The sequence below is a fragment of the Macaca mulatta genome, chromosome 4 (assembly GCF_049350105.2).
Source record: "Macaca mulatta isolate MMU2019108-1 chromosome 4, T2T-MMU8v2.0, whole genome shotgun sequence".
NCBI lineage: Eukaryota > Metazoa > Chordata > Mammalia > Primates > Cercopithecidae > Macaca > Macaca mulatta.
Genome location: NC_133409.1, coordinates 138429569 through 138451629, shown reverse-complemented (window position 1 = coordinate 138451629; position 22061 = coordinate 138429569). Strand labels below are relative to the sequence as shown.

The 22061-nt window shown below is 48.2% G+C and overlaps 1 protein-coding gene across 1 annotated transcript; it reads right to left on the bottom strand.

Moving 5' to 3' along the window:
• Positions 1-281: 281 nt before the first annotated feature.
• Positions 282-17755, bottom strand: MRPS18A (mitochondrial ribosomal protein S18A). Its single transcript, NM_001257635.1, is given in 6 exon segments — positions 282-891; positions 4878-4947; positions 5169-5292; positions 8175-8282; positions 11068-11099; positions 17619-17755. Coding segments are annotated over 6 exon segments (591 nt in total). The 5' UTR covers positions 17731-17755; the 3' UTR covers positions 282-746.
• Positions 17756-22061: the final 4306 nt, after the last annotated feature.

The following is a 22061-nucleotide window of genomic DNA, read 5'->3' as shown; positions in this document are numbered from 1 at the left end:
TTGGCCCGCCTGTTCTGTCTTACCTTCTTATCTCCACCTCCATCTGGTTCCAGGTTCTGAAAGGCCCACTGAGCCAGGGAGCTCATCTCTACACCAAGTGGCAGAGGGTTGGAATGTGCTAATGAAAGAGATACTAGACAATGATGGGTGAAATGGCTGTGGGAAGTGACCACCAGGGCCCCTTTGAGAAAGGCAGTTTCTTGGATTCACACGAGAGCGGCAAGTGTGTCAGGTAGCCCACCTTGGCTCCTTGCAGCTCTCCCAGAGTAAGGAGCTCACAGCTGTCATGAAGAGGATGGGACCTGTTTGGCCCATGAATTCCTTTCAATTGACTCATTGGCCCCATCACAAGAGATCAGTGACTCAACACTCTGCACCAAACTGGAAATGTGCCCAGAACCCCCTGCACTTCCCAGGCAGTGAGCACACACCCAGTGGGTAAGCCCACGAGCCCAAACTCAATGTTTATGACATTGTATTGGGAAAAACTCCTGTCCCCAGCACTGAGCATGGCCCAAGCCCCACAGCACCTGGCAAGGGACCCAACTGCCCTGCCTGCCTTTAGCTCCCAGCATTGCTACTGCGCAGGCCAAGGGTACTGAAGTTAGTCCCACTGTCCCCTGTCCATCCATGTCGAAGGGGCCAGGCCATCATGGTCTGGAGTATAGTTGCGGCCGAGGGCTTATGAGTGTGCCTCTTACTCCCCAGCACAGGTGCAGGAGGAACTCTGGAAGCCCTGCTCTCTGTCAGTGATACAGCTTCCAAGGTGTTCTTGAGTAGCAGACATTGTCCCTCAGGAGGGGTGACCCCACGGGCATGCACACCTTGTTCCAGCGGGGGCCTTTCTTGTAGATGGGCTTGACGGAGCCAGGAGCCCAGCGCGTCAGGTACCTGTGGAGGGAGAACAAAGAGCCTGTGAGGGCTGGGGCCCAAGCTGGAATTGGGAGTATGGAGCACTGCCTCCTCAGGCCAGGCCATGATTGGGCAAGCAAATCCTTTCACCAGTTTCCCTTTCCTGAAGTGCAGGGATTTTCCTGGGAGTAACTGCTGAGCGTCCTCTAAACAGATGGGCTGGGATCTTGCTGCCGCAAGCCTGTGTGGCCAGGGTCAGGCAGCCCAGGGCCACAAGCTCCCTTGATCTTTTTTTTTTTTTTTTTGAGACAGAGCCTTGCTCTGTCACCAGGCTGGAGTGCAGTGGCGTGATCTTGGCTCACTGCAACCTCCACTTCCCGGGTTCAAGCCATTCTCCTGCCTCAATCTCCTGAGTAGCTGGAATTACAGGTGCCCACCACCACACCCAGCTAATTTTGTATTTTTAGTAGAGATGGGGTTTTGCCATGTAGGCCAGGATGCTGTCGATCTCCTGACCTCGTGATCAGCCTGCCTCGGCCTCCCAACGTGCTGGGATTACAGGTGTGAGCTACCGCGCCTGGCCCCCTTGATCTTTATAACTGTCAATGCTGGTGTGTGTTTGCTGAGGAAAAGGTGTAAAAGAGGCTGCCTGAAGAGCAGATCATTCCTCTCTGGCCTCAACCATGGGGTGAGAAGAGCTGATGTAAGGGCCTGGAGAAACCCACTACTCTTCTCCATTTGGCTCACTCAGCTACCCCAGCCTTCAGGGAACTCCCCAGGGTACCATAACCGGTGTAAGACCCCTGCCCCTCACCCAACCTGTGATGAGAATCAAGGGGTAAGGGCCCGTGGGTGTGGCTCTAGCCTAGGAAGGTTCCTGTAAGTAGGAGGGGGGTGGGGAAAGATGGCTGCAGCCCATGGACCTTTGGCCTCCTTTGGGGATGATCAGGGCCCTGATAGTTCCCAGAAAAGTGGCTCATGCCGGCTGGGATTGGGTTTTACTCTGTCCAGAATAAAACTTGGATCCTGTCCAGAAAGGCCCATCCTTCATTCTGAAAGCTCAGCCATGACAAACGCCAGGAATCCTCCCTTGCCTCCATTCTAGGTTGGGGCTCAACCCAGTTGTCTCTAGAGACCGTCAAAGAAAAGGTTTTTTTATTAAAAAAATCAATAACCTTAGCTAAAAACTCTTAGATAAAAGAAGTGAAAAAATGATTGCTGATTTATGCAGTTCAACTGAGCTCTGCTGGACCTTGCCAGCCCTGTGTTGAGGGGAAGCTGCGGGAGGTGCTGACCTGCACTCCAAGTGTGTGCTGGGCAGGGAGGGGAGGGCCTTCCGTGTATCTCCCGGAACTGTCACTGCCCTGGCCAGGGTGATGACCGTGAAGGAGGCTAGCTACAGGGACTGCTTTTTTTTTTTCTTGAGACAAAGTCTCGCTCTGTCGCCCAAGCTGGAGTGCAGCGGCGTGATCTCGGCTCACTGCAACTTCCGCCTCCTGGGTTTAAGCGATTCCCCTGCCTCAGCCTCCGGAGTAGCTTGGATTACAGGCGCCCGCCACAACACCTGGCTAATTTTTGTATTTTTAGTAGAGACGTGGTTTCACCTTGTTGGCCAGGCTGGTCTTGAACTCCTGACCTCAAGTGATGCACCCGCCTTGGCCTCCCAAAGTGCTGGGATTACAGGTGTGAGGAGACTGCTTTTTCTATGGTTGGTGGTGCTGGGTGATGGAAGAGTAAGGTAAAGGGAGGGCACCAGGGATGGCCCCTTTGCTGGCCTCTCCCAGGCTTCAGAGGGGTACATGAAGAGATGGGGTATGGGAGCAGGCTCCCCAAAAGGGGTGCTCATTGAGATTTAGGGATGCAGAGGATAAGCTGAAAAGGCTCTCCAGAGCTACTGCCCTAAAGCTGTTCTTTCTCCCGTGCCTTGGAGAGGCAAGCTGGGCTTTAGCTGGCCTTGGGTCTGATGCCTGTGCCACATGGAGCAGCCAGCCGGCAGGGGGTGGGCTGGATGGCCTCCAGCTAGCTCTTTGGGAACACCTCAACTCTAGCAAGAACCAAGTCTCTTTCCTAAACCAGCCCCTTCCTACCTCTCCTGAAGGGGTAGCAGGAGGAGGGACAAAGTATGGCTCCACCAGGCCCCAGCAGAGCCTGGGCCCATGCATGGCAGCATTAAATGAGACTCCCCTGCAAGGGAATCCATTTCCTTCGTAGCCTGAACTCCCCCTCCCGCTCAGGGTGGCCTTTTGCAACCAACAAGCCCCTACACATCATCAATCCTGTGTCACGTTAAAGGATGCCGGATGTATGGGAGGGTGCCTGGCCTAGCTTCAAAGGCCTGAGGCAGGATGGATTGTGTCCTCAGGCCTGCTGCTGTCTCTTAAAAAGCCAGAGGGGGTGGGCTCAACCCCCAAATGGTCCATAGCACAGTTAGGAGACATAGGAAGAGGTTAGCATGTCCTGCTCTCCAAGAGCTGCTGGCAGATGGCTGAGCTAGCAATGTGGGGGGTGCAGGTAGAGATGGGCACACAGCCAGGGTGCTGGCATGGTGTTGGTAAAGGTCCAGCTCTGACTTAGCCTCCAGGGACAGAGAGGCAGGGTACCAGGAAGAAGCACTGCATTCCCACATCCCACAACCCCTGCAGCCCCTTACCCTCCATGCCTGCGTTCTGGTGGGAATCAGCCTAGGAGATTTGCTGGGGGCTGAGGCGTTTGCTTTGTGTCAGTCATCTTTGATACCTTACAGAGAGCAATTCCATTAAAAAAAGGACAAACAGGCTAGGCGCGGTGGCTCAAGCCTGTAATCCCAGCACTTTGGGAGGCCAAGACGGGCAGATCACGAGGTCAGGAGATCGAGACCATCCTGGCTAATACGGTGAAACCCCGTCTCTACTAAAAAGTACAAAAAACTAGCCGGGCGAGGTGGCGGGCGCCTGTAGTCCCAGCTACTTGGGAGGCTGAGGCAGTAGAATGGCGTAAACCCGGGAGGCGGAGCTTGCAGTGAGCTGAGATCTGGCCACTGCACTCCAGCCTGGGCGACAGAGCGAGACTCCGTCTCAAAAAAAAAAAAAAAAAAAAAAAAAAGGACAAACACTGCAATTACTTTTGCACCCACCTAATATGTTCCTCACTCCAGTCTGGGAACCACCAGCTGGACAGGAGGAAAGGGCCATTCGCAGGGGAGAAGAACCCCCTCAAATCAATTCTACAGACCTGGCTCTACTCTCAACAAGAGGATACTAGAGATCTAAGACTATGTAAGCGTGCTGATGCCAGAGAGGAGGGAAGAAGGGAACTTGCAATGGGACAGCTGCTTGCATGTCAGACAAGAATCTGCCCCCACTCTACAGGGTCCTGCTTAGACTAAAAGGCAGACAGAGTGATTCCAGGGGCTGGGGGCCATCCTCTCCTTCTCTATATGAACTCAGGGCCTCCTAGGCTGCCACATGGTGCTGTGTAGGTTGTTAACTGTACAACTCTGGGGAGCACTATTTGTGACCTAGTCCACATGGATATTACCCTGAAGTTGTCCAGTGTGCGACCTGCACAGCTTTATTCAGTGGCACTAACCCAGAAGGCCCTCCCATTTCTAAGGCCTTCTGTCCTCTAATAACCCCAGCACTGGAGAGAGCTGGGATACTGAAAGTTTGTAGTAGTACTAACATCCCCATAGCAACCCAGTGTGATGTCATAAATGGGGGATTAGCACATTCTAATGCCCAATCAGCAGGCCTTTACCCTCCTTGCCCCTTTGCTAAGGGCGCTACAGGGGAGGAAAGAGGCTGAGGCAAAAGAAGAAGCAGAGGAAAGAGGCTGAGGCAAAGAAGGCAACAGAAGAAGCAAAGACTGCAGCAGGGGTGGACTGATGGGGGTGGATGCTCAAACTGGCAGGGAATGGAACAGACAGCCAAGGTGCATAGCTTTCCTGAGCTGTGGGATGATTTCCGGCAAGTAGCTTCCCCAGTAGAAGCCAGTGAGGGCTAAGGGCCTGCAGAACGCTCAGGTTGTTCACACCCAGGCTTGCTTACCGGTTGAGTTGAGGTTTGCTTTTCGGAACAACTCCTTCAGGAAGCCGAGGCCTGTGATTTGGTAATAGACCTGAGTGGGGGGAAGATGGGATAGTCTTTGCAGCTCCCTCTGCAGCTCTGAGGGGGCCAGAGGGAAAGCCCAAGGGAGTGGGGAGGTTGGCATTGGATGGGGAGTATAATTAACACTCTGGATATCCTCTTTTCTTCCAGGAGGGGCTGAAACATGGGGCAGCCGGGTAGGGAGAGAGCGCCTGCGGCCCTCTGCCCCTCTTGGTCCCCAGGACCTTCTACCTGCTCGGTGGGCCATCTTCACACACTCCTCAATCTTGCGGTGTTCTTCCTGGCATAGGCCTGTGATCTTTCGTGGCAGCATGCCTCCATGAGGCCGGATGAACTGGCTAAGCAGCAGAACATCCTAGTGGAAACCGAAAATAGGGGATGAGGGTCAGCTGGGCTTGCTTTTGATGCTGGGAAGCTAGGGCTTCATGGTCTATAGGGGAGGCTGATGTCTCCTGGGAACCTGGCTGAGATCACTTCCTCCACACAGAGCTTTGCACACTGGTCTGCTACCTTCACGCAACAAAAGTTAATCCCAACTTAGTAAGATTTTCTGTACCCCATTACCAACCCCAAAAGCTCCCAGCTTCTCTATGAGTTTTTTTTTTTTAGGCAAGGGCTCACTCTGTTGCCCAGGCTGGAGTACAGTGGTGTAATCTTGGGTCACTGCAATCTCTGCCTCCCAATCTCTTGCTCAAGTGGTACTCCCACCTCAGCCTCCTGAGGAGCTGGGACTACAGGTGCGTGCCACCACGCCTGGCTAATTTTTGTAGAGATGGGGTCTCCCTATGTTGCCCAGGCTGGTCTCGAACTTCTGGGCTCAAACAATCTGCCCGCCTCGGCCTCCCAGAGTTCTGGGATTGCACCCCTACACCTAGCCTCGTGAGATCTTCTGATAGACTAGGTTAGAGAACAGAAACTTTTCAAGAAGTGTCACCAATCTTTTATGAACCTGAAGCATCTTTCTTGGATAAAATGTCTGCTCAGGTGGGGTTAGGAGGCTGCCATATGTTTCCACACAAGAGGAAAACTTGTAACATTTTAGACCTTAAGGTCTATATACCACAAGCCAGAGTATATGCAAACAGCCCCTCCACCTCTTGCCGTTCCCTCTGAAGTGCTAGGAAGGCATAAAAGCCAAGGAGGATGGAACCAGGGTTGTGAAGTTTAATCTCACATGATCTAGGCCCCCTGTAACCAGATCTGAATGGATTCTTGGGCTTCCTTCAGACCATCACGTGCTCACCAGGCTGCTTGGATCTGTCAAAGGAACAGATACACAGAGCCAGAATCAAGAAAAGGGACCACCTCCCTGCCAGGTCTAAAAGGTTACGATTCCCAGACTGCTTGAGCTCAGGAGTTCGAGACCAGCCTGAGCAACATAGCAAGACCCCATTCTCATAGAATGGCTTAAGGGGTTAAAGAAAACTCACCATTCCCCTCCCTGCAAGTGCCTGGCATGCCAATCTTAGCAGTCAAGTTCCACAAACCAACTTGCTGCCCTGGCAGGCGCCTTGCTGCATAACTGCAGATTTGTTTTAATCACTGGACAGTTCCTGAGGGACCTAGGCCTTCAATTCCCACCCCTGTACTTTTCAGAATCTGATGAAAAGAATTTGGATTGGATTAATCCAGGGCTAATCAACTGGGTTGGAGGCCCCAGCCATCCACCGTAGGCTGCCAAGCAAGCTAACAGCTTTGTGCAGCTCAGGCTAATGGTGCTCTGAGTGGAAAGGGGTAAAAGGAAAAACAACTTTAGCCTTTACCTCAGACGGGATTCGATTTCTTCTGCTGGAGACAGCCAAGTATGTTTCCTGGAAAAAGCTGGTAGGAAGAGTGCCCTACGGTGGCTGGGCGGGTGTGGGGTTTGCTTTCCTATCAGCAGCTGAGGTTCCAAGGATGCCCACAACCCCACTAACTTCCGCATGGTGAGCAGCTGGAAACATTGCCCCTTGCCTGTGTGCTTGCTTTCTGTTACTCCAGGCGGCCATCAGGAGAAGGGCCCCAGGACAGAAAGAACCCCCCCATCCCTCAGGGTGGCCTCAAGCCAAGGCTTCCAGCCCACGAGATTAGTTGGGTCACTCTGTTCAGATCCCACTGGCATGTGGCTTCTCCTGCTCTTATCACCTGACCAGGATCTCTGCCTTTAGTCATCCTATTCCACAAAGGGGCATAGGGACAACTTACAGGTCAAACTGGCCCAGAGCCTGAATCACCTGAAACCCAAAAATAGGGTGCTTCATGTTACCAGTGAGAGCTCTGAAGAACAAGTAAGGATTTCTCCAGGGCTGTGTCCTTAGTCCCACGCCCTCCCCATCTCTGGGGAGGAGGTAGTGTAGTCATTAGGAGCACAGGCTCTGCCTGGGCTTTCGTCCCTGGAGTTTGTATCCCAGTTCTGATACCAGCTGGGGGATCTGAGGCAAGTTCACTGGCTTCTCCATGCCTCAAATTTCCTCATCTGTAAAATGAGGATGAAACTAGTACCTACTTCATAGGGTTATTGTGAAAACTAAGTGAACTAAAACAGGTAAGTACTCAGTGCCTGACACAGTATGCACTCAATGTTACCTGTTGTTATTATTCACTACTTTCTTCTTTCCCTGGAAACGACTGCACTAGAAGAGCTTGAGCAATCAGGTATCTTTATAGCTCCAATACAGAACGACAGGGTAATGTGTTCCCAGATCACAGTGAGAACCAAGTCTGTTCAAATACACCTTCATCATAAAAGAGGAGAGCCAAACCCAGATCATGATTCTATCCCACAAGAGGACAACCCCTGTGAACTGAGTTAAGGGCCCTAGTGGTCTGAGGCGCAACCAGACCACAAACTCAATCAGTGGCTCTCAACCCTGGCTGCTCATTAGAGCCACGGGAGAGCACTGAAAAAATGCTCAGGCCCCACCCCCCGAGGCTGATTCTGCACCGTGACCTCAGTCTCCCAGGCTACTGAAGATGGTGATGGGTCTTCTTCAGAGGGAGAGCTGCAGTGAATGAGACTACATCTACGAAGTGGCTTGGGAGGACCTGGTAGAGCCCATGCATCACACTATTTTTTAAAGCTCCCCAGGTGATTCTAATGCGCAGCCAGGGTCGAGAACAACTGGACAAAATGCTCCCATCTCTGGTGGTTCCATGAAATGCAGCAGTAGCTAAAACGGGGGGACACTGCTCCAGTTAACCAGGGAATCTGAGAGCTTCACAACACACAGAACTGAGTGTCTCTGTACCCAGACTCACGTCATAGTTATACTTGTGCTTCAGGTTCCAACGGCAGATGGGGCACTGGCCAGAGGGGTTAGGAGGATTTGGACTGCCCTTGGGAGTCGCTGTGAGACGGCCTTCAATCTAGGAGACAGAGAAGGAGAGCCAGTGTGAGAGACAGGGCCTGCGTGGAGCCACATTATCTTTGCACAAACCCCAAAATGATGGGAATGCTGGTGAAAGTTTACCTTGGGGGTTCTTGTGGGAGTAGCTAAGAGGTTTCTCTGCCTGAACTGTGGTGTTTACTCTGTAGTTGCTGTATGCTAGGCCTTGAGATAGCTACAGGGATGTGGTTTGGTGGCTTACAGGGGTAATGGAAACCATCTGAAAATACCAGTGGCAAGAGGGAGGGAGGGATTTGCTGTATCAATTGAATGCTACCTTTCCTTCCTCAAAAGAAAAAACAAAGGCACCAGAACACTATACTTTTTTCCCTCCCTGGCTTTTGGGGGAAAGTTATACATGCACATGGTAAAAAGTTTCAAGTGGCACAGGGATATAGAGTCCAAAGAAAGCATCCCTTCCATCCCACATGTCCTCCTAGGGGGAAACTGCAGTTCCCAGCTTTATCTTACAGAGCTAAGGCTATGCCAGTGGGTCTCAACCAGAGGTGATTTTGCTTCCCAGGGGACATCTGGCAATGTCTGGAGACATTTTTGATTGTCATGTCCGGGGGAGGGAGTGCTACTGGCATCTAGCAGGGATGTTCTAACCATCCTCCACTGCAGAGGACAGCCCTCACAACCAGGAATTACTCAGCCCCAAATGCCAGGAATAGCAAGGCTGAAAAAACCCGGGTTGTGCCATATAAGCAGATATGCAGGCACTCCTTCTCTCTTACAAAAGAAAGGAAAACCGGCCGGGCGCGGTGGCTCAAGCCTGTAATCCCAGCACTTTGGGAGGCCGAGGCGGGTGGATCACGAGGTCAGGAGATCGAGACTATCCTGGCTAACATGGTGAAACCCCGTCTCTACTAAAAATACAAAAAACTAGCCGGGCGTGGTGGCGGGTGCCTGTAGTCTCAGCTACTTGGGAGGCTGAGGCGGGAGAATGGCGTGAACCCGGGAGGCGGGGCTTGCAGTGAGCCGAGATCACGCCACTGCACTCCAGCCTGGGAGACACAGCGAGACTCCGTCTCAAAAAAAAAAACAAAAAAAAAAAAACAAAAGAAAGGAAAACCTAACACGATACAGATGGGAGGATACATTTCCCTGTCATGCTCCTTGCTTTTATCATTTTGGATGCCACCTTTAAACCATGCTGAGGCCAAGTGTGAAATGACCTCCCTATCGCTGCTGTATCCTGTGATACAGTTTTGGAATTACTAAGCGCAATAAACCAACGATCTGGGAATTAGCTCCAGTTGCAAGAGGGGAGTTTAGAGAGCCTTGATGACTGAGGCCATGGGTTATGAGAGTGAGGCTGGGATGGGTCTGAGAGGCTATGGGAGGGAAGCAACACTGTCTCTTGGGGGAGAAGTGGCACAGGGGAAAGGGGCTGGAAGTACTACTTGGCCGTGCAGGGCACAGCTACCCTCCTTCTGCCACGGCAATCACAACTATGCCAGAAACTGAGATGTTACAGAAAATTCCCAAGTACATGGTAGGCCTTGGGAGGCGGGTTGCAGTGGGTCAGGGGTTCGGCGGTGGGGAGAATTAACATTTATTGACTCCCCATTATATGTGTAGCTCAGTGCTAAGAATGGTTCACATATATTAGTTCACTTAACCTCCAGAATCTAGTGAGGTAGGTGTCTGATCTTATTTCATAGGGGAGAGAATAATACCCAGTCAGCCATGGCCATGCTGCTAAAGGCATGGATGGGCTCTTCCCTCCCCTGAGGGCTCTCATAGGCCACAATGCCTCCACATCTATTCTACAAACAGCAGACTCATGACCCACATGAAAAACGCTCTTTATACTCAAAAGTCAGATGTATTTCTTTCCTCCAGTGTGGAGTTTATAGAGTGAATGCTTGTTTTGGCTTTGAATCAAGAAGCCTAAAAGGTACCCTAAGGGGACTGGGGCGGTCCCCTAAAAAGAACTGTTTTGAGGCTAAGTAGTGGAAAGGCAGAGGGAGCATTCTAGGGGGAAACCTAATGGACTTGTCCTGGGAATAAGACTGCCTTGGGAAGGACTGAGCTTGGCTGGCTACCTAAAGGGTTAAATCTCTGGTTGACATGGAAGTTACAGAGGCCTCTGGGAGCTCTGTGGAGTCGCTGAGGATTTCTTGGAGGCATAGAAGGCCATGTGAAAACAACGTTGTTGTCTTTTAAGGATTATAGGATAATCTAGGCCCCATGACTCCCCAAGGAAGGGAGGTGGGATGGGCCCAGGGAACGAAAGAGGGGAGTGCGTAGATGAAGAATTGTTCCAACTTTCTTACCAACAGACAAGCCAGGGCGCCAGCTAGTAAGGCCAGGGCCGGGAGAATGTCACTTTTTAAATGCATCATTTAAGGAGTAGTTTAGTCATTCTAGGCAGAAAAGAAAGGAACTGAGGTCCAGGCTCTTGGCTCTGGGTCAACTTACTTTGGCTCTCTAGGCGTGCAATAATGCCTTAGTTTCCCCATCGGGAAACTGATTCATCACCCGCCAAAGAGCTTATCAGCAAAGGCCTCTGAGACCTTGCTATACAAAAGGCCACTTTAATCAAAGAGCAGATACCTCAGCCCAGGCATAGCAACTGTTCCTGATTAACCACACTATAGCGCACAGCTTGAAAAATAGTAGACTGTGGGATTTATGGTCACTGAGAGAGCTGATCCTGGAGCTGGGCGTCCAGTTTGGGCCCCTCCCTCCCTCAGAGGAGCGGCCAGGCAGCTGCAAGTGTTAAAGAGGTTATACATGGCCAACTCAATGATACTTACTATAGTTGTCTTCCCTTCTTGGATCTCCACCACTACAGAGATAAAGGGGGAAAAATTAGGTCAGCCATTTAATAAGGAACAGAGAGTTTCAAATAACAGCTCAAATTCTACACATTTGGAAAAAAGCAGCCTTCCGTCTGTACTCTCTCATGGTCTCCACCTGGAACAGAAAGCACGCAGGGTTCACCCCACTAGTGCCAAGGCTCTATGCCCTTGAGGCGGGGTGGGGGCAAGCCCAGGATGCCCAGGTAGCATCACCTCTCTGGTATGGGATTAAGGAGTTCCACACTGTTTTTGCCTTTCTATGCAAAGATTTATCTTGGTTCTATCCAAAGGAATTGGTCAGATCCTGTCCTACAGTGGCTAGCAATAAAAGAGGGTGGGGTAGTGGTATGTAAAAGACCTTCAAAAGTACCCAAGCGGTGTGTGTTCCTGCACAAAGAGAATCAGATAAGAATGGTTTCTGCTTTGAAGAATTAACAATGTAAGATACAGCACTGAACTAACACTATTCCAGTGGCACCCAGTGAATGAGCAAAAAGGCAAGTTCACTCCTAGAACACATCGTGAGGGTCGTGAGTGAAATCCTCTCCTCCCTGCAGGGTTGCATTTTATCATCTATACTGGAGAGGGTTGATGGACAGGTAGGAATAAGGAGCATGAAGATACTGGGTCCAAGAAGAATTTCAAGTATTGCCATTCCAAACGGAGAGGGATGCCCTCCATGCTTTGCCTATTTAGGAGAGGCAGTCAGAAGAGAACCTGAAGGCAAGACAACCAGTTGCACACATCTGTCAGGCTAAATACATTTCCTATCTTACTACCTTACCTAACCAAGATGCAGAATGACAACTTCAACCATCATTCAAAGAAGAACCGAGCCAATAGCCCACATTTCGGCTAATATAATCAGATAGTTCTTGGAGATACTCCCTTGCTGACAGTTTCTTTAGAAAGACAGAAGCCAGACTGGGTACAGTGGCTCATGCCTGTAATCCCAGCACTTTGGGAGGCTGAGGTGGGAAGAAATACTTGAGCTCAGGAGTTAAGAGACCAGCCTGCGCAACGTGGCAAAATCCTACAAAAATTACTAAAATTAGCCAGGCATGGTGGCATGCACTTGTAATCCCAGCTACTTGGGAAGGTGATGTGGGAAGACTGCTTGAGCCCAGGAGGTTGAGGCTGCAGTGAGCCATGATCATGCCACTGCATTCCGGCCTGAGGGACAGAGCGAGACCCCATCTCGAACACACACACACCAATAAAAAGAGAAGGGACCATCTAAGGCAAAAGGCAGTTGTAACCCAACCAGAGGTCCATGGCAGCATCTGTGATCACTGAGCTCTGTGACCAACACCTAATTGGACACAGACTGCTTGGAATTGTCCCTTATTTGTCTTCTGGGCAACCCATTCATACTCACTGCTCCAAAACAACCAACCTGACAGCCTCTCAGTGTCCAACGCCAGACATACAAAGGAATAACAATGACTAGAAAAGCCCTGAGGCTTTCTCTAGAGAACACTGTAGTTATTAATCAATTCAAAGACAACCTAGGTTTTTCAATGTAAAAGAAAATGCGTCACCCCACACACAGATCTACTTGTACGGAACACAGACCAACCCAAGAATGGGATTTGGGTGAGACTCAACATGGTCCTCAGTCTGGAAGCCAGCACAGCTGCAGAGGGAAGGTCACTGCAATACGTCAGTCTGCAGAATCAACCTACAAATGGAGGATGGGGAGAAATGAAGGGAGGTAGGAGGACGGCACATCCCCAGTCCAGTAAGGGTTCCCGGCACCCTGCAACTCTGCAAATTTGCAAAAACCAAGTTGAGAGACAACCTAATCTGAGCAACAAGTAGGGGGGAAAGTTTCCAAGAATCCCCAAAGGAAACAAAAGGAGAGACACGTTCTGGTACCACTGGAGTCAGCAGAAGAACAATGCCCTGAAACACAAGTGGATAAACATGTGGTTCCCTGCTTGGTGGAGGCACTTGGGTCCTAACCATGAGGTAAACAAGTCTAACAAAACACACATCACTCCCGGCAAAGTACCAAACCCTGAAGTCATCCCACTGGCCCCTGGAAAACAGATCAAAGCCCATGGCAAGCTCCACTGTTCACAAGCTCCCCCTCCACACAGCAACCCTGAGCCAGCGAATCATCTTACTAGAAGCCAGTGGGTAAAACAATAGGCAGATGCTTATCTAACAGAGACAATTTGTCAAACCAGAAGGAATGACCTGAGAACTCACGTTGAACTGACATCGATCAGGGTGGTGTCTTAGTGCAGGGGGAGAAGGCCCTGTTGGAGCCTAGGGAGGCCCTTAGTAGATTTTAAGCCTCTGGAAAGAGGAGATAGGAATCAAAATAGTATTGATTTACAGCGTGCATACAAAAATGTGTCAAAACCAAACAAAACCTGAGATCCATTTTGTTCCTGGCTGCCTCCCTATTCAAGAGAAGTGGGGGTGGCTAAGAAAAGCTGGACTGAGAGATTTAGGCACTAACAGAAAACTTGTTTAGAAAAAGATGGAATCACCCTTGTGTTCTGAGATATGGCAGTATCTAGTAAGCTAAGCGAAGAGATGAAGCAGTTTTCTAAACTAGAACTAAGGGCCAAAATCTTTCCAGATAAGCACTTCTCATACACATGAAATAATCTGTCCCAAATGAGGCAACACATTTGCTGGGCACTTGTGGACTGTACAGCTTCGTTCTACCTACTGTGGAGAGTTACAGTAGAATAGGGTCCGCAGTCTTTGCCCTAGAGGAGGAAAAGAACTAAACTCTGTATGGGAACTTGACTGTAATAAAGTCCATGCCTCGTAAAAAGGTCCTTTGAGTACTTCAGTAAATACTTGCCTAGGATGGAGTCCAAGATAACTGAATTATAATAGTCTGGAACAAATGGCATTGTGGTGAGATTGCAGTGAATGCAAAAGGAGGAGAGGGGGTGACACCTATAGTCTCAGCTACTCAGGAGGATCACCCGAGCTAAGGAGTTAGAGGCCAGCCTGGGCAACACAGCAAGACTCTGTCTCTTAAACAACAACAACAAACATGGAAAATGCAAAAAACCTTGATGGCCACATGAACAGACATAGTGAACTGCAACCATGTAAAGACCCAACTGCTTAGTAAAACAGGAAGTGAAAAAGGATGAGGAGTGCAGGGCACTGCTGAAGTGCCCAGAGACCAAGGTCCCTCTTGGAGAGGATCTGTGGAAACCAGGGCCCAAGCAGAGTAGGAAAGACTGGAGTAACTGATGGCTGGGCAGTGGCCCTAATAGTCTTATGTAGGGTCAGGGAGAGGAGTACCATGTTTGGGATGTGTGCTTGCATTTCTGGCCACTGACCACCTTCGCAAACACCTTCCTGCCTCAAGCCCTGCTTCCTCCAGTTCATCTTTAATTCTACCATTGAAGTTTCTGGTTCCCTCATCACCTCCCTTTCTTTCCCTTGGACCCCTCAAGGAACGTTCCTCTGACCTATGCTTCAGAATGAGGAGTTAGCAGGTTACTCTGGACTATGTCCCCTGAATTCTTTAAAGACGTCAACTCACTCCTCTCTCAAAGCTTTTATATGGGACTGCCCAACCTACCAGGCATATCCTTGTCTGAAATGTTAGGTCTTCCAGAAGGCCTTCTTAACTGACTGAAAGAGATGAAGCAAATTCCCTTTGGCCTTTGCTCAATTCAATATACCCTTCTCTAAGTGGCTGATAGATCATGACAATTTATATAATTTTTTTTTTTTAATACATTTCCTTCACAAGGACTCTGAGAGGGATAAGGGAGGAATGAGATCCAACATAGTCTTTGCTAAATCTGGCAGTGCCAACCATAAAGGCACTAAACGGTCTTTGGCAAGTTAACTGCTAAGAGCTTTCAGGGAAGGAGGGAACAAGGAAGGCCCTGCCATGGAATACCAAGGTGATGTTACTGGTGGAGAGGGAAGAGGGCTGGCTCTACTTCCAATTCCATCACTTATTGGATGCTGGGCAAGCTATTAAACCCCTTGGGACTGCATTTCCTCATTTATAAAAATGAGGACAGTTAATATCCACCTTTAAGGTGTTTTTGAGAAGACTAAATAAATGTATGTGGAAAACCTTGCACAGTATTTGAAGCAGGCACAGGAAGTCACAATTTCTATTTTTGTCCTCCTTCAGTCTTGCTTTTTCCATAATAATCTTTTTTTGGTTTTGTGTATCTCTCTGGTCAAACTTTAAACCAGGCTTTCTCAACAGCAGCAGGACTGCCATTTTGGGCCAGAAGGTTCTTTGTTGTGGGGAACTGACTTGTGGATTATGTTTAGCAGCATCCCTCACCTCTACCCCCCAGATGCCAGTAGTACCAGTTGTGACAACCAAAAATGTCTGCAGACATGGCCAATTGTTCCTGGGGGACAAAATTGCCCCCCCCAGTTGAAAATCACTGCTTTAGACTGAAAGTTTTCATAGACAGGAAAATTGGTGCTCAGTCCTCATAAGCTGACTAAAATCATGTATTATTATCTGATACTTCGAAAAGATGCTTGAATATTTTCAGCAAGAGACCCAGCTTCTTTCCCACAACTTTAAATTCTATGTGTACAATATTGTTTGAGTGTCACATATACCAGCTGAGACTAGTCAAAATTAGCTATATGTACAATACTTTATGCCTTACAAATAATGGATAGAATAGCAAAATAAAATGTTTTCATTTAAAAGCTTTGAAGACACGTGAGTCTTAAGAATATAGAATATGGCAATGCCTTCATGTAGAATCACATTAATTCAACCTAACATTTAGATGAAGGACTTCAGAGACCCATTTGATTTACAGTCCCTCCATTTTTCGTGTTTTTAAAGAGGCAGGGGTTCTCACTGTGTCACCCAGGTTAGACTCCAATTTCTGAGCCCAAGTGATCCTCCCACCTTGGCCTCCCAAAATGCTGGGATTAAAGATATGTACCACTGTACCTGGGTTACAGTCCATCATTTCACAAACTCTCCAACTGAAAAAATTCTTTAAGTCTAATTTCAAATATTTGTTATTAAAACAAAATGATTCCTCTTGCCTTTTTTTCTGGATAGCAAAATCTGCCTCAACTCTGAATTTCAAAAGAATATGCAAATTGTAGCCAATAGTGTTTGACACTTGGTAGACTCCCCCAAAATGGTATGGAAATATGCCTATTTTGCAGCATGGGAACAGATGAGACATCCAAATTCTTTCTATCATCTGCATGATTTCTTTAGTGTCTTTATTAATGGGTCTACTAATGGATAAATTAACCAGGCAGTATCCAGACTTTTTTTTCTAGCAAACACTCCCCTTACGGGCTGAATTCTTCAAACATACCTGCTATTTCCATTTCTTCATCAACTATCTCCTTCAATTCTCCAAACTGGATTCCTTGTTTGCCACTCTATTGAAATTGCTATTTGAAAGCTACAAACAGACCTCCTCTGAGACAAATCCAATGGCCCCTTCATTAGGCTCTTCTTTTTAGACTTTTCTGCTCCCTCTGACAACAATGATCACTCTTTGGCACTGGATACTTCTCAGCTTTCGTTAAAGGATATGCTGCCCAATACTATGCCAGATCCTCAAAAAACCCCACATCTCTTCTTTTGCACATCACTCATCCTTTCCTGCTTCCAGGAGTACACAAAGGAAGGCTATGTCCTAAAAGACCGTTTCACTCTCCGCCAGATTCCATCCTTTTGTGAGCCTGCTCAAGACACATCCTCTTTATGAAAACTTTCAACTGGGTTTGCTGTTTCCAGTAACTGAGTCTCCCTGTACTTCATCACGTAAAAGGCTAACTTGCATTTATTGGAGTGTGCATATACATAATCTCATTAGAACCTAAGCTTTTCAGAAAAAGGGCTGTATTTTCTGTCTCCAGAATTCCTTCACAGCTTGAAGCATAGCACTTGGCATTCAGTAAGCTCTCAGTTGATGCTCGACTCAGGCCGCTTTCCCAGATTAAGATTAATGAAAAGCTGAACTACCATTCTGCATTTGCCTATGTCTCAGCTATTCAATGGCCTTTCCACTTTGGCCTCCCCTTCACAGGGAGACTAGCGGCCCGGGCAGAGAAAGCCGCCATCAGATCACAGCATTTTGAGAAGAGAAAGTGGAAAGGGAGGCTCGGGGGGGGGGGGGGGGGAGGGTACCCAGATGGCCTTCCTTCGTGATCCAGAGACTCTTTAATAAAAGAGACTGCGATTCGGAGAATATAGAAGGGAGAATTAACAAGAAAACCGTTTCCGAAACTTTTCTGAACCTTGGGACAGGTTTCTTTTCTGCTCCTGCTAAGTAAGCAGGCTTTCTCTTCGTCCTCCTCGGTCTCGTGAGGATACTCACAAGGGGCAGGAGCTCAAGATAAGGCACCAGGGTCTGGAAGGGGCTTTTAAGCACGCCTGGGGAGCCGGTACCGCCTAAGTTTCAGAATCGCACGAAGGAAAGGGAGGAAGGGGCGCACCGGGGCTGGCGGAAGCAATCTCCGCCGCTCTTCTTAACTTCAGGAGGTTGCTGGTACGCATGACTCACCTTCCCTGAACCCGCGAGCTGGAAGCCGAGACCAGCTGGTCGCTGCCGGGCCCGCTAGGAGCCCACGGAGAAGCCCCCCATATGCGGACACCAAACCCTTGAAGGCCGCCATCTTGAGAAACCTACCCTGAGCTCTTGTCCATTTCCGCTTCCGGAACGTGGCGCGCGCCGCCGCAGTGGTGGGGCAGGAACGGCGGGGGCGGGGTTGTAGTTCGCTTACTCCTGTCACGAAACTTCTCTCACCTGTCTGCTTTGGGGTAAGAAGAGAGGCTTCTGCGTCAAGCCTACATTTCGTGTTAAGGATCTAGGGGAGGTCTTCTAGCTCCTGTCTGCCAATGCCTGCAAGTCTTCAAGGTTGCATTCGTTTCCTGGAAGCCTTCCTTAGGAAAATCGCACGCAACACTCCTACCTAAGTCTTTAAAGTTTTCTCTTCACTGCGCGTGAGCTGTGGTCTTTCAGCTTCTGTGACTGGGCTAGACCTCTACAGGAGAGGTTGAAATGGTTAGGAACTCTGGCTCTGGAGTATAGGATATCAGGCAGACCATGGATAGAATTGATACCACCTTCTTCCCTGACCACTGCCACACTGATCTTTGATTTGCATGTACTTTGACCTCTCTCTAGCCCCAGGGCCTTGGCACAAGCTGTTTCCTTTGTCTACTCTTTAGTTGTCTAGTTAGCTTCTACTTATTTCTTAGAGCTTGCCTCAAACCTTATTTCCTTATTTGCTTGACTGCCCATTCTCAGCACCAGATGCCTCTCCATCTTAGTGCTTGGGAGAATTTCAGTTTTATGTTTGTTTTGTATGTGTCTTCTCACCAGACTGTAAGCTCCATGAAGTCAGGAACATTGTTTTCTGTTGACTCTCACATCTCCAGCACTTAGTATAGTCCTGACACATAATAAGAGTACAATATATACTTGTTGAATGAATGAGTAGAATCTATTTTATAGGGCCTAGGGGAGGACTAGACCCTGAAAATTAGATGTGATAAAACATAAGTGATCGACTGGGTGTGGTGGCTCTTGCCTGTAATCCTAGCACTTTGGGAGGCTGAGGCGGGTGGATTACCTGAGGTCAGGAGTTCAAGACCAGCCTGACCAGCATGGTGAAACCCCGTCCCTACTAAAAATACAAAAATTAGGTGGGTGTGGTGGTGGGTACCTGTAATCCCAGACACTTGGGAGGCTGAGGCAGGAGAATCGCTTGAACCCAGGAGGTGGAGGTTGCAGTGAGCCAAGATTGCACCATTGTACTCCAGCCTGGGTGACAAGAGTGAAACTCTGTCTCAAAAACAAAACAAAACAAAACAAAAGTGCTCAATAAACATAAGCTAGTTAATAGAGCAGTTATGGAGATGACTCTTTTCACAAGTTGGACTCACTTGTGTTGTAAGGAAGCTTATGGTACCAAAGAGAAAATACAACGGCCCAGTTTTTCCTCTTTTAGATTTGTGGGACATATAGGATGTTCCTCTGGAGCTCCATAGGAAAGGAAAATCATTCACAACTCAGTTCTTCCACTTGGAAGGATAATTTCCACCTTCCGTAATGAGCCTGAAGAGGGATTTTCTAGTTATCCTTCTCTGATTCATAGATGGGAAAAGTCAGGCTTATTAAATGGCATAGGATGTTTTCTGATGAGTGGGAGAGGAGCCCATCATCCAGTTAGGACCATCACCCTAGTAGGCTAGGAGGATGCAGAGCAGCTGCTGTATGGAAAGTTTGAGTGGCATCATCATAGAGAGGGAGAACACGAGAAATGCAGCATTGGGGTACATTAAAACATCTCATTTAGCAAAGGTAAACCCCGTGAAGGTGAAACTTAAAAGAAAAGTCAATCAAGGTGGCAGAGACTGACACGTGGATTAGAAGTGAAGCCGAGGGTCTTAGTGGGGTGTAGGTCTAGGTGTCCCAGCCAGGATCAAGAAAGCTTTGACTCTTCCTATATCTTCCAAGTTTGTTCTGTGTAGATTACCTTGAGCTTATGGATGTATAGATGACCTCTGTATAGATAACCTTCTGTGTTTGTACTGCATCCCCTGTTTCTTCACCCATTTCCAACTTCCAGGAATCCGGTAGAGACAAAGGCAGCAACAGAGCCTCACCCAGGGCTTGCTTTGGACATAGTGAGCTAAAGCATTTGAATGCCAACCCTCTTCTCATTATCTTATCTTAACTTATCATAACCAAATTTTATTTTAAAAAACAACTATAACAGGTAACATGTGATCATTGTAGAAAAATGAAACAATAAATAAAGTGAAAAGAAAATAAATGTCATCTAAAATCCAGAGATAAGCGTTGTTTACATTTAGCAAGATGAAATAATACTGTGGATATTCTTTGCCTTATAATATCTTATTTTTCTGAGTCCATTTATGATTAGTCCCTACAATTCTGTGAGACCAGGTTTTGATCAGGAGACTAGCTTTAAAAAACAACAACACATCTTTTAATTAAAGTATTACCCATGAAAGAAAAATACACAGGCTGGGTACAGTGGCTCATGCCTGTAATCCCAGCACTTTGGGAGGCCGAGGAGAATGGATCACTTAAGGTTAGGAGTTTGAGACCAGCCTCGCCAACATGGTGAAACCTCATCTCTACTAAAAATACAAAACTTAGCTGGGTGTGGTGGTTGGCTCCTGTAATCCCAGTTACTCAGGAGGCTGAGGCAGGAGAATCACCTGAACCCTGGAGGTGGAGGTTGCAGTGAGCCGAGATCATGCCATTGCACTCCAGCCTGGGCAACAGAGTGAGACTCCATCTCAAAAACAAAACAAAACAAAACAAAACAAAAAAACCACAAATCATCGGTGTACTGCTTAATGAATTTTCACAAAGGGAACACACTACCCATACTAGAGTGGAGTGGCATGTTCAAGCAGAACATGACTGGCACCCTAGAACATCCCCTTGTGTCCCCTTCCAGACACTACCCCCCAAGGATAATCATTATCCTGACTTTTAGCATGATACGTTACTTTTCCCTGCATGTGACCTTTATATAATATTCCGTTGTGAATATGCCATATTTTTAAAAATTACTTTTTTTTTCTGTTGATAGAATTTAGATACTTTCCACTTCGGACTACTACAAATAGTGCTGTAACATTCTTCTACGTAACTCTTGGTGAACACAAGAACAAACTTCCAGGGGCCGGGCGTGGTGGCTCACGCCTGTGATCCCAGCACTTTGGGAGGCCGAGATGGGCGGATCACGAGGTCAGGAGATTGAGACCATCCTGGCTACCACGGTGAAACCCCGTCTCTACTAAAAATACAAAAAAATTAGCCTGGCGTGGTGGTGGGCGCCCGTAGTCCCAGCTACTTGGGAGGCTGAGGCAGGAGAATGGCGTGAACCCGGGAACGGAACTTGCAGTGAGCTGAGCTTGCGCCACTGCACTCCAGCCTGGGCGACAGAGTGAGACTCTGCCTCAAAAAAAAAAAAAAAAAAAAAAAAAAAGGAACAAATTTCTCTGGGGTCTGTCTAGCAGTGGAACTGTTAGGTTGCAGGGTATGCCTATGCTCAGCTTTAGTAGAAGATATTGCCTTGACAGTTTTTACAAAAGCCTTTTTAAATTAAATTAAATTTTTTTTGAGACAGAGTCTTGCTCTGTCACCCAGGCTGGAGTACAGTGGCATGATCATGGCTCACTGCAGACTGGACTTCTTGGGCACGGGTGATTCTCCCACCTCAGCCTCCTGAGTAGCTGGGACTACAGGCACATGACACTATGCCCGGCTAATTTTCTGTATTTTTTGTAGAGGTGGGGTTTTGCCATGTTGCCCAGGCTTGTCTCGAACTCTTGAGCTCAAGAAATCTGCCTGTCTCAGCCTCCCAAAGTGCTGAGATTACAGGCGCAAGTCACCATGTCTGGCCCAAAGGCCAGGCTAGATACTGCCAAACAATTTTCCATAATGATTGTACCAGTTTACTCTGGTATCAACTGTGTGTGACAGTTCTAATTGCTCCACACCTTGTCAATATTTGATTTCTTTTTTTGTCCTTTTAATCTTGCCATTCTGGTTGGCCTGTAGTAGGCTCTCACTGTGTATTTATTTTACATTTCTCCGATGCTTAATGAAGATGAGAAACTTTTCATATGTTTATAGACCATTTGTTTTTATTTATATTTATTTATTTATTTATTTATTTATTTATTTATTTATTTTTGAGACAGAGTCTCAGTCTGTCCCCTAGGCTGGAGTGCAATGGTGTGATCTTGGCTCACTGTACCCTCCGCCTCCTGGGTTCAAGTGATTCTCCTGCCTCAGCCTCGGGTGCACCCCACCATGCCCAGCTAATTTTTGTATTTTTAGTAGAGACAGAGTCTCACCATGTTGGCCAGGCTGGTATGGATCTCCTGACCTCAGATTATTCACCTGCCTTGGCCTTCCAAAGTGTTGAGATTACAGGCGTGAGCCACCACACCTGGC